Source organism: Prunus mume, linkage group LG7, assembly GCF_029339155.1.
Source record: "Prunus mume cultivar Tortuosa linkage group LG7, ASM2933915v1, whole genome shotgun sequence".
Classification (NCBI taxonomy): Eukaryota; Viridiplantae; Streptophyta; class Magnoliopsida; order Rosales; family Rosaceae; genus Prunus; species Prunus mume.
Window position 1 is genome coordinate 1,358,397 of NC_142704.1, and position 11,974 is coordinate 1,370,370.

At 33.9% G+C, this 11,974-nt stretch overlaps 2 protein-coding genes across 3 annotated transcripts; both read left to right on the plus strand.

The window, feature by feature from the left end:
- Nucleotides 1-268: 268 nt before the first annotated feature.
- Nucleotides 269-2,649, plus strand: LOC107881564 (F-box protein At4g35733-like). The gene is made up of 3 exons (XM_089041236.1): nt 269-1,148; nt 1,307-1,926; nt 1,962-2,649. The coding sequence occupies exons 1-3, from the start codon at nt 1,067-1,069 to the stop codon at nt 2,460-2,462; spliced, it is 1,203 nt and encodes a 400-aa protein (XP_088897362.1). The 5' UTR covers nt 269-1,066; the 3' UTR covers nt 2,463-2,649.
- Nucleotides 2,650-3,198: 549 nt separating this feature from the next.
- LOC103337515 (stress-response A/B barrel domain-containing protein UP3-like) lies at nt 3,199-4,941 on the plus strand. Of its 2 annotated transcripts, none has more exons than XM_089055767.1 (5): nt 3,199-3,468; nt 3,893-4,020; nt 4,164-4,303; nt 4,431-4,499; nt 4,663-4,941. In XM_089055767.1, exons 1-5 carry the CDS (start codon nt 3,401-3,403, stop codon nt 4,747-4,749), a joined length of 492 nt encoding a protein of 163 aa, XP_088911893.1. In that variant the 5' UTR covers nt 3,199-3,400; the 3' UTR covers nt 4,750-4,941. The 2 variants fall into 2 exon arrangements, with proteins under 2 accessions (XP_088911893.1, XP_088911894.1); XM_089055768.1 differs by having other exon boundaries at nt 3,201-3,468; nt 4,431-4,568.
- The last annotated feature ends 7,033 nt before the right edge of the window (nt 4,942-11,974 follow it).

The window sequence follows — 11,974 nt, forward strand, 5'->3', positions numbered from 1 at the left end:
ATTGAAGGCATTGTAGTAAGGAGCGCGTAGTTTTTTCGTTGTATTTTTCTAATTTTTAATTAATTATTTTTTGAATTTTTTAAGATAAACAACAAAAATGTAAGAAAGGGGACATGTGGTGGTGTCGTAGGCAATGGTGGATTCATGAATTCTCCGAATGAAGGGAAAGGGTAATATTCGAATGAAGATTTAATTTATTTATTTTTAAACTATAACGGAATAAAATTAAAACAAATAAGGATTTTATGTCTATAGTCTATAGTCTTTATTTTTTGTTTTTTTGTTTTTTTTTTTCCTCTTGTTCAGAACAAGTTGTTTGAGGTTAGAACGTCTGCAAGAAAATTCGCCAGCAGAAGTCAGTGCCTTGACTGTCAATGGAGTATACCAAACTCATCAAATCTGCCAAGAACCGAAAAGCAACCGGATCACCAATGCGCGCACATACACATTTAACTAATCAAAGACTAAAATTTTAACATGTCCACAAATGTAATCTAAGAAAACCAACAAAATTTTGCATAGCTCTTCCACTAAGAATTGTCTCCTCCAGTTCCCTATCCTCCCCTCCTCCATTTCCAGCAGCATTTTTCTTACTATGCTCGTTCCTTATCGACTCAACCTGCTGCGCAAAATCACTCTCATCATCTAATGAATTAGGGGCACCCTCTTAAAAATCTTCACATCATACTTCCCCAATGAAGCACTACTACTCCCTAATTTCCTCATATTTTTTCTCCGCCAGAAAAACTACCCCCTGGGTGGGCTGAAAAATGACGTGGCAGTAGACAATGGCCACATATCAAACAGAATTATTGAACATTAAATTAGACCTTGGACAAAAAAAGGCAAGAAAAAAAACATTAGACTTATTCTCATTAAATGCGGCAGAATATTTATTAGAGTAAACGGGTAATCAGTTTCCTAATTCTAATTGGAGACTACGCATCCGTTATCTATATCAGGAGAGAAAACCTACAATCTTCAATCTTCAATCTTGAGTCTTCTTCTACGTTTTCTCACCAAAATTAAATACAAATAAAAACTTTTTCTTATAGTCTTGAAAGCTATGGATTCATGGGAAATAAACAAAAAGAGAAAAGCTATGGATTCGTCGGGAAAACCCAAAAAGAAAACAGCTATGGATTCAGGTATGTCTTTTCCAAGAAATTATTCTTGTTTTTCTATTAGTTACATATCTTTCTTTTAATCTAAATTATTCTTGTCTTTTCAAATTGGGAATATTTGAGTTTGTTGAACTTTTTGTTCTTCATCTGTCTAATTCAATTTTTCCCGTTTGTCTTTTCAGATTGGAAAAATTTGCCTAAGGACCTATTAGATCTAGTTTTAGAGAGATTAGAATCGATTTCAGACTATTTGGCATTTAGTGTTGTTTGTAAGACATGGAATGGTGTAGCAAAGAATAATTGGAGCCAAAGTCGACACACAGCTCCAATGCTCTTAATTTCTAGTGACAAAGAAGATACATGGAACTTATATAACGTCATGAATAATAAGGTTCTTGATTTACAATTAAGACTTCCGAGTAAGCGATTCTGTGGGTCTTCAAAAGGATGGTTAATAGTTTTGGAAGAGAACTTTGTCGTGACCTTAATGAATCCATTCTCTATGGTTGACGGATGTAAAGAGAAAGAAAATTCAATCATTCGCCTTCCTCCACTAGCGCATCTTTATGAATTTAGAGAATTGGATTATCATGTGTATAAGGCTACAATTTCAGCAGACCCAATTTTAAATGCACATGATTTTATTGTTACGGTCATATACGGATATTTTTCTAATTTGGCTGTTATCAGACTGGTAAAGACACAGATTGGTTGTATATTAATTTTAATTTTGAGGATGATTTCGAATTCCAACAATTTCATGAAGTTGTTCACCTTGGAGATAAATTTTATGCTCCATATAATGATGATAGAATTTTAAGTTTTGATGCTCGGGATACAATTGTACCTTCTGACATTATAAGTGAATTGGAAGTAAAGTGGGGAAGCTTGACACCTATGGGAGGGTTTGGTTCACAATGCCACTCTATCAAGACATATATTATGGATTCCAATGAGAAAGGGTTTTTGATCGTGAAAAGGTATAGAAAGCAGGAAGGTATTTGTCCAAATGGGAAGGCTGTCACATTCAAATTTGAAATTTTCGAACTAAATTTTGATAAGCACGAATTGATTGAGAAAGAAACCTTGGATGATGCTGCCCTTTTTTTGGGTGATAATTCTTCCATGTTTGTTTTGGCTTCAAAATTGTCAGGATGTCAGCCCAATTGCATATACTTCACCTCAGATTATCAACGTTCGGATTGGGTACCTGAAGATTTTGGCGTGTATAACATCAAAACTCAAAGCATTTCAAAGCCTTACACGACAACTGCTATGACCTTGTTGGGGAGGACTAAGCGACCAGCAATTTGGGTTATGCCAACTTGTCGACAGTGAAAAGCTCCTTTTGTGTCGTCTTGTTTTTATTGTTAATTTGTGACTTGAATGTCTTTTTGGTTTTTGTTTTATGTTTCAAACCATTTTCTTTCGTTGAAGCTCCTTCTTGTGCTCTTGTATTTGACGTAGTGTGCTCTTAAGTATTTGCCATATATTTTGTACAATGAACACTTTTGCCATGGCTGAAGGTGGATATATACTCATTTTATATAATTATTTCTTCCATATCATACATTTTCTAGACCACAATTTCATATTCGAATTAATGTACAAGTCAAAAGTATGGTAATATACGTTGAGTTTTTAGGTTTCTCATCATATATCCTCCTTAATGCAAGTATATCCTCCTCAACTTGTCGATCGGAACTTCATGTTGTAAATTAAATATGATGGATGAAATATTAAACAATATGATTGGGTTTTAAATTTGTGTGCTTGTAGCTATATATGCGAGATAAATAAGTAGATCTCCAAACAAAAATTAAAATTGGAAGTTTTAAGGCGCGTTACTGGTTTGGTCTAGCTGTATATAGACGGTATTGGGTGTCGAAGAGATGACCATGAGGGGCGAGGGGGGTAGCTTACCACTATGGTAAACTAAACTTATTTTAAGAAAATGTGAATTCATATTTACATAAGAGGGTATAAATGTGGACAACTAAGCGGCAATTTTAAAGTTCGGTTTTTACCCTGGTCCACCAATTTTATACTGGAGGAGATCGTCCTCCTTATTTTTGATTGATATAAAATCACACTCAGAGTCAGAGAGATGCACATATGGTAAAGCAAGCTCATTCAATCTCAGTGCTCCGTACTCTCTCCCATTCGCCTCAGAAACCCTCACCGCCGTTTACCAATCATCTCCCGCCGTGCCCCTTTTAACGGTAATACGAATTTCATTCTTTGGATAAATATTTTATGAGTGGTTGGGGAGGAAAATGAATCGGGGAGTGACAGTTTCAGCTGCGGAGGAGCAGAGCTCAAGCCTCAATGTGCAGAAGAAAAGGTTCATTGCTCTTCCAACTTTTTTCATTTTCTTTGATGAATAAATTTAAGAGGCAGACATAAATATAATTTTACCCAATTTGGGGTTTTGCATTTTTACTTGTATAACTTTGAGATTGGCTTTACCATATCTGAAAGTTGCATTCTTTTGTATCTTCTATTTGGGGTAATGCTGCATTTTTGTAACACTTTAGCTAACCATGTGACGTAGCCGATGGGCGTTACTTGTTACATTAGTTGTTATGTTAAGTTGTTAATGTGGTCAGAAAATGTGATCCTTCTCATGTTATGTGGTGAGTGGTAAGCACAAAGCAAGATTTATAATTTTGTGTTTAAGTTCGTTTTATTAGTTGAATACTTATTGGATATGGTTCCCCAATATGACACGCTCAATATAACATTTCTCTAATTTCCATTTTACTCAGAAAGGTTGTTGACCACATATGCCTACTGAAAGCAAAGGAGGATTTATCTGATGAGGAAGAGAAGGATATGCTGGATTTTCTTTATACAACCCAGTATCAAATGCGAGGCATTCTTGCTGTATCATTAGGTGAGCTTTACTTGTATAAAATCAATAGTCAAAACAATGCTGTCTCAAACTTTTGAAACTCAAATACTTGTTTCAGTTTAATCGTTTTTCTGTTGTCTGGTTTTCATTAAAACATGGCCTTATATGTTCGATCACATTTGTAGGACGTATCTTGAATGAAAATATCGACAAGTATACACATGCTGTCTACATGCGTTTCCAGAGAAAAGAAGACATGGGGAAGTTTTACGAGAACCCTTTCTACTTGCGAGTACTCAATGAGCATGTATTGCCTTACTGCCATGTATGCCCTGACATGTAAACACCGACACTCTGTGCTTTAGGCTTCCATTTCTTTAGTTTCTGCTTTATCAACTTTCCTTTGAATAGTTTAGTATTTTTTTCAACTTATTGGTAATGTACATGAACAGGGATTGACTAATGTGGATTACGAATCTGAAGTAGAAGATGATATCATACCTATATTCCGCAAAGGAGAGGTTGGAAGCAACATCCATTCCAATATTTTATACCAGCTAGTATAGAGTTTGATTCTTGCCTAATTTGAGGTGCAGACACATTTTGGAATTATAGCTCTTAGATTTGCCTCCATTGCAGTAGACCGACATTTCATTAATATTTGGAAATTTTACAAAATTGCAGATATGGAAGTCTAAGCTTGATAAAATCACTCGGAAAACACTTTCGCTTCATTTTTCAGTTGATCCAGTCGGCAGTGAGATTATGTAGCGAAACTTCTTTGAGGTTTGTTTCCCCTATTTGTCTAAACCACAGAATCTATGAAGAGTACTAAATCTTATGTTGTATGAATAGAGCGATCTATTTGGTTGGAAGCTCTGTCTATCTTGTCTAAACGCAAAGTGTGCAATGTATTGGTGTGACTCAGAACCATCTACCGGGCACTCAATCCATCTTGAAAAATCCTCTGTTCAAAATTCAAGCAATCTAATCAGTCCAATCCTTAGAGATCATAAGAGGAAAAAGTGTTTACCATACAATAGGATCTGTATATTTTACCCCCGGGTCCAGGGCGTGACAGGCAATGGCTTGGTTAAGGGAACCCATCAAAGCCGTAGCGAAAGCAAGTCTTTTTTTATATAATTGTTTTTAATAAATAGTGTAGACTATCGGCTATAGTCTTTTAAATATGTGTGTGTGTGTGTGTGTGTGTGTGTGTATATGTACATACATAAGTATTTTTCAGTAATACATTTGTGTTCTATATACATCTCACGTTTTTAAAAAAGCAAACGTACAATAGTCGTATTGTACATGTACATACATATTTCTAATGTTTTATATACGTATTTTTTATAAAATTTTCAGCAAGACACACAAAATTCACGTATTGTACAAATAATTGTCATATATTATAGAATAAGAATAATATATGTTATAAAAATTATATTCAAATATTATATAGTGGCCGATTTATATCTACTTTGGATATGTTGAAACTATCAAATTTATATCTATAAAGTACAAACTAATGCAACTAGGAGGGTACTTTTTTCTTATTTTCTATACCCTTTAAATATAATGTTTTTAAATAGTATAGCCGTGCGACTCTACTATAATTGTTTTTATTTAAAAAAATAGTATATCCGTGTGGGTATACATTTTTTGACATGTGACGCCTAATTGATAGAGGGTCCTTCTTAAAAAAATAGTGCAGCTGCATAGCTACACTATGTGTCTTTAATTTTTTTTTAATTAAAAATAGACTTGTTTTGACACGTAGCGCCTAATTGCTAGAGGAACCTTTGTTAGGAAATTTCAGAGAAGAAAACCAATCGATTATACCGTTTGTTCAAGCCTTGTGGATATAGGTGAGCAAAGCCATGTGTTGGAAACTTACATAATATACACTAAATCAAAGTATTATTTGTTCAATTTACTTTGTTAGGTTTTATCTTCATGATATGTAGAAGTTGAATTTTTTTGTTTAGTGTACAAGGTCTTGTTTTTTCAAACATAGAAAATCAATCCCTGTCTCGATTACAAAAAGACAAAAACAAACACAACCCAGCCATAGGAATTGATGCTGCAATTGGAGAAGTGGAGAAGACGCTCGCTGGCTCGCTCGGATATTTGGGCAGTTTTTAATTTTTAAAATTGTCAAATAAAGAAGTAAACAAAGTTAACTTCCTATTATGTTAGTTAACATGTGTCAGCAAATTAGAGAGAGGATATGGAGGGGACACCAATGTCACGACCCGACTTCCCTAGCAAGATATTGTCTGCTTTGGGCCTCTCCCCTCACGATTTTGTTCTTGGGCTCAAGCTAATGTTATCTTGCCCAAAAGGCCTCATGCTTAGAAGAGAAGTGCCCATACATATAAGGCACATCACCTTTCCCTCCCCGACCAATGTGGGATTGCTTACCATTCTTGTTTCCCCAAAACACGAGTCTTACAACCAATTTGAGGACAACAGATCCGCTCCCTTCCAAAAGCGTAGAATAGTTGAAAATAAGAAAGGTAAGGTAATAATACTCTTTTTAATTAACTTCCCCTACAAAAACCAAATATAAGATGTATAAAAATATAGAAAACAAAGCACTTATCAACCTCTATTAGTTATATATCTTTCTTTTAATCTAAATTTTCACAGTATTAATATTCCAAATTTTTTCTATTTTGGAGGCGTTTTAGTTTTGATTCAGGAGTAGGTTGTGTAGGTAAACATCTAGCAATTTTTCTTTTTTGTATTGAGATAAATGTGTACCGTTGATTTCATCTAACGATCCAAAAAATTGATGTATCGATAATTTGAAGTTTGAAGTATGATAGTATGTTAGCTTTTTCCTGTACTTAAGAAATTTGATATTTTAGTATCTAGTCGTTCAATGCCCGAGAAGAAAGTCCACCGCAAGTTTTCTGTCCATGACTTTGTGTCAATTCCTACGCGGAAGAGGGCAGGTTTAGTGTCACCCTTATGACTATTTTTAGTACATGAAATCTAAGTTATTGTGCTTTTTCAGTCTGAAAGTTATTGTGTTAGGACTCTAGAACCAATGACTTTATGTCTATTTCTATGCAGAAGATGGTAGCTTTCAGTTTCACCATGTGATATTATGACTTTAGGATCTAAGTGCTAGATTTTTAGTACGAATGATTTTTTTTTTCTCCTTTGCAAGATGATTAACTCAACTGGGTGCTCACAATATATGAACAACGGCTTTAATTTCTACTACAACTGCATCATAGTAAGAGTATCACTTGCAACCCAAAAAAAAAATTATTTTCACTTATAAATATTATATAACTCATTACTAGGAGCAATTTATTGGATTGGGTTGGGGGCACATAAATCAAAATTAGAATTCAATTAAAATCAAAATTACCATATATATATAACTTCAATCTCCTCACATTATCAATTAATATATCACATTAAAAAATATCAATGGTGCCTAAGTGAGTATATCCCACTCTCCATGTAACATCTAATCCTACCCTCTCCCCTTCTTTTTCACCTACTAATGGTGATGACAAGGCACATGATAGACAACCAGCCGGTTCAATCGGTTCGTCAATTTATTGATAAAAAAATCCATCCATAATAGGAAAACAAGAATAATATAAAGATAATAACCAAACAAAGCATTTTAATATTGGCAATTTGATTTCTTGCCTTATTAGTATTGTCCTCAATTAACTGAAATATGGGTTTGATAAATTTTATAGTGTATTTGGATGAGAAAATTTAAAAAGACAAAGGATTTTATAAATGACGGAAATTAATATTCTACAATTTGTAAAGTTTCTTGTTTGGGTAACGGATTTAAAACACAAAATTTAACCTTTATTTGTAAAGTTTTCTTTTTAATAATTTTTTTTAAAAAAAAATTCAATCTCTATTGAGATTTTAGAAATGATGACTTTTAGATATAATTTAAAGTTTGGATTTATGATCTCCAAATTCCATGTTTTTTCCCACCTAGAATTTCTAAATTTCTATGTTTTTTTAAATTTATCTAAACATAGGAATTTGTACATGTCAATTTAGAAATTTTGACTTTTGTCAAAATTCTAAGTTTATTTTCCTCATCCAAACGCATTGTTATGATATGGGGGCTGATGTAGAATAATCAATAGGGCATGGGGGTCATTTTGACTCTCGGGTGCAATGTGAGACATGGCTACACTTTCAAGAGGCACTAGAGCAATTAAATCTTATGTGTGTGTTTCCAAAACTAAAAAACAAGAACAAAATTGTGCCAAAAACTTATATTAAGTAAATGATGCATAGTTTATTTTGTATTTGTTTGCGTTTGTCTATCCAAAATTAGTTTTTTACATCGAATTTCAAGGGCATACACACCAACTTATATTAAACTTTAAAACAAGTCATACCTTAAACTCTAAAGGGGTAATTTTTAAAGACTTCTTTTAATTGAATGATTTTTTTAGAGTTGACAGGTTCTTAATGAGTTTTACATACTTTATAAAGTTAAGTGACATACTTTCATATACCTTTATAGGTTTTTTAGGTTTTAGACATAAAAAAAATTTCACTTTTAGAAAAAGCCAAAGCTTTTTCAAAAAGACAAAAAAACCGCTCAACTTTCAAATCAAAGACATGCAAATGTATTGGATTCCTTAGGAAATCTAAAAATAAATAAGGGCATTTTTGTCCATTTTTGCTTCTTTTAAAATTTTTCTCTCTCCTTTTGCTTTTTCTAAAATGTCCCTACTTTTATCACAGAGTTCTATAGAATTTTATTGACTTATGTTTATAATTAATTTGGGAATAGTGTTTATCTTTAAATATGTATCATAGAGCAGTATGACCAAAAACGAAATTGCTTATGATATTTATGTTTTGTATATCGTGAATTGACTAGTCGGCATATATGGAACAAAAAATGAAGGAAAAAGAATTGGTAAATCAACAATACTTTTGGTAGTAAAAATTAGTCTTAAAAGTATTGAAAAGTCATTAATTTAACAAAGTTTTCAAAATCATTAACTTTTTGAATACCACAAAACATTTAAATACTTTTGAAAAAATCACAATTAAAATACTACTAAACTTTTAAAGACTATTCAAAAAATCGATTTTTAAACTCATTTATATAAATAAATAAATATATATATAAATAAATTAAGTCATTAAAAGTTAAAATTGGATACCCTTAAACTTCGAAAGAATGTTACTTAGGGGCTATTTTGGACCGCTTCTATTAGAAGGCAAAACTTTTTGTTATCAATTCAAGTGTTTAGCACTTGAAAGTGTTTATTGAAGAAGCACTTAACATTTACTTGTCTAGAAAAATGTCACTTAGAATTATTTCTCTAGAATAATGTCATACAAGGCTCAGATGGTGCCGTTGTTTGTAAATATCTTAGGCTCAGAGGGCGCCCTTGTTTGTAAATATCTTGAATGAAAGGTAGGAAAATGGGTTTAAAGCTAAGGGACACCGCGGCGCTTGGGTAGAAGGGGTCGACCGAACCTCCTAGTCCTAGGCCTTAATTGGCTCATTGTTGTGGTTCAAATGAAACATAATATCATTCAAAGGATTATTGGTCAGAAATGTAAGTCTTGTCCATAAAAAAATGCCGTTAATGCGCTTGAAACGGTCCTTTTAACCTAGTTGGAGTACAAGGCCTGCCCAATGCCCATGCTATCTTTTCGGCTTTTATTATGCCAAATCTACCCCACCATCCACTAAATATCTTTTCGGCAGATATTTTCTATGTTGATAGTTATCCTGTGGTTCAGTCGTTCAATACGATGAATAATATCAATACACGATGAAGAAAATAAAGTAGCCTCTTTATTGTCCATGCGCGTGTCTTTTATGTGTATGCAGATGCAGGAGAGGGCAGGCTTCGGTTTCAGTTTTCAGTTTCACATAAAATAATTATGTGGGGCTTTCTGCTTCGTTGAGAGATCATATCAGATTATTTAACAAGTTGTTCTGACTCTTTGCCCACAGCTTTAAATAAGACATACAATCTTACACCACCCAGGAGAAATGAAACATCAATTCAACTTGTCACATGAGAGAAAAGGGCGCAAACAATGACATATGCTTCGAAGAAATCTCGGCAAGTCACTCTCCTATCTCTTCATGCAAGACTCTCACTTAGACAAATGGAATTATTAAGGGTGTTATTGATCACTGCCCCATTTCATTACTTTCATGCAACCCAATTTATAGGCAAACATTGCACACGCAAATAGGGTGTTCTTTCACTACTATTCCATTGAAACGTTCTCACCACATAGAATGCTTTCTTAAGAATCAAACAAATGGATGCATGGATAAAATCTTAGCAATATTTGTGGGCTTGAAGCCTTGGGTTCTCTTACTAAATTAAGTTCAATTAAAATTTAGTTGTCTCCATCTCTATCACGCCTAGGAAGGCTCTCTGGGTTGGCTTGACGGATAATGGAAGCAATCAATCTGATATGTTCCTTGGATGGTTCAACTCGGACATTCAATTTGTGCTTTATTCTATATATGATTTAGTGTATCTTAATCACCAGATGGTGGGGTAGATATCCCACCATTAAAAAAAAGGAAGGAGACCATTATTATTCACAATATCCCACGCATTTCCATTTCTTTTTTTTTTGTCCAACACGCATTTCCAATTCGAAAAAACAAACAAAGAAATAGGATGTGTTGGGTTGGCCATGCGATGGCCGTGCATCTCCCGCTCACCTTCCCCGACCCACTACCATTCAATTAACCCATGCGATTGCCATCTCCGTCTGTCAGTGTACGAGACAGATGCGTTGAACTAAAAACTCACGAGCGCGAGGTACAGATATTCATCTATTTTTTATGGCATTGAAGAAATAATAATTATATATCCCATGGACGAAGTCTTGAACCATTGGATTACACGACTGAACCACAGGATAACTATCAACATAGAAAATATCTGTCCTTTATATACATTCAGAATTTGAACTCTTCGACCCAAAATAAATAAATAATTGAACTTATACAATTTTTTTTTTTGGGATAAGGATTGATCTCATACGTTGGTAGCGATAATAGTTAGGATCCTTCGTTTTAAAACAAAGAATAATAAAACAAAGGATCCTTTGTTTTGAAACGGTCCTTTTAACCTAGTTGGAATACGAGGCGTGCCCAATTGCCCATGCTCTCTTTTCGGCTTTTATTATGCCATATCTACCCCAGCATCCGCTAAATCACATGACTCCCCTGAAGCAAGCAATCCTATTTTATTATTATTTGTTTTCTTTTTTGAATTAAAGATACAGATAAGCTTGAAAAAAAAAAAACAACGGATCCTAATTATTATCACTATCATCGTATGAGTTCAATCCTTATAAAAAAAAAAAAAATCGTATGAGTTCAATTATTTATTTATTTTGGGTCGTGGTTCAGTCGTGCAATCCAATGGTTCAAAACTTCGTACATGGAATATATAATTATTATTTCATCAATGCCATAAAAAATAGATGAATATCTGTTTCAATGCATCTGTCTCATACACTGACAAACGGAGATGGCAATCGCATGGGTTAATTGAATGGTAGCAGGGTCGGGGTAATATTATGAATTAAAGGTGAGCGGGAGATGCACGGCCATCGCATGGCCAACCCGACACATCCTATTTCTTTGTTTGTTTTTTTGAATTGGAAATGCGTGTTCGACCAAAAAAAGAAAAGAAAAAAGAAATGGAAATGCGTGGGATATTGTAAATAATAATGATCTCCTTCCTTTTTTTAAATGGTGGGTAGGGTAGGGTAGGGTTTAGGGTTGGTTTGTATATAATAAGAGGCGAGAGAGAGCATGGCCCAACCCACCGACACTTAATATTTTGCCTTTCGCGTGAAAATAGCATTAACTGAATAGTACATGCGCGGGCAACCGTTCAAATCGGTTGGTCAATTAGGATATCAATTAAATCCCTAAAACTACTAAGCCTTATTTTTAGGGAATAACCTTTTCATAAATGCACCACAT

Coding starts and splice junctions, on each gene's coding strand:
- LOC107881564 (XM_089041236.1), top strand. CDS start 1,067: ATGGATTCATGGGAAATAAACAAAAAGAGAAAAGCTATGGATTCGTCG. Junction 1,149..1,306: donor GAAAACAGCTATGGATTCAG/GTATGTCTTTTC, acceptor TTGTCTTTTCAG/ATTGGAAAAATTTGCCTAAG. Junction 1,927..1,961: donor TAAATTTTATGCTCCATATA/ATGATGATAGAA, acceptor GATGCTCGGGAT/ACAATTGTACCTTCTGACAT.
- LOC103337515 (XM_089055767.1), top strand. CDS start 3,401: ATGAATCGGGGAGTGACAGTTTCAGCTGCGGAGGAGCAGAGCTCAAGC. Junction 3,469..3,892: donor CTCAATGTGCAGAAGAAAAG/GTTCATTGCTCT, acceptor CATTTTACTCAG/AAAGGTTGTTGACCACATAT. Junction 4,500..4,662: donor CTATATTCCGCAAAGGAGAG/GTTGGAAGCAAC, acceptor ACAAAATTGCAG/ATATGGAAGTCTAAGCTTGA.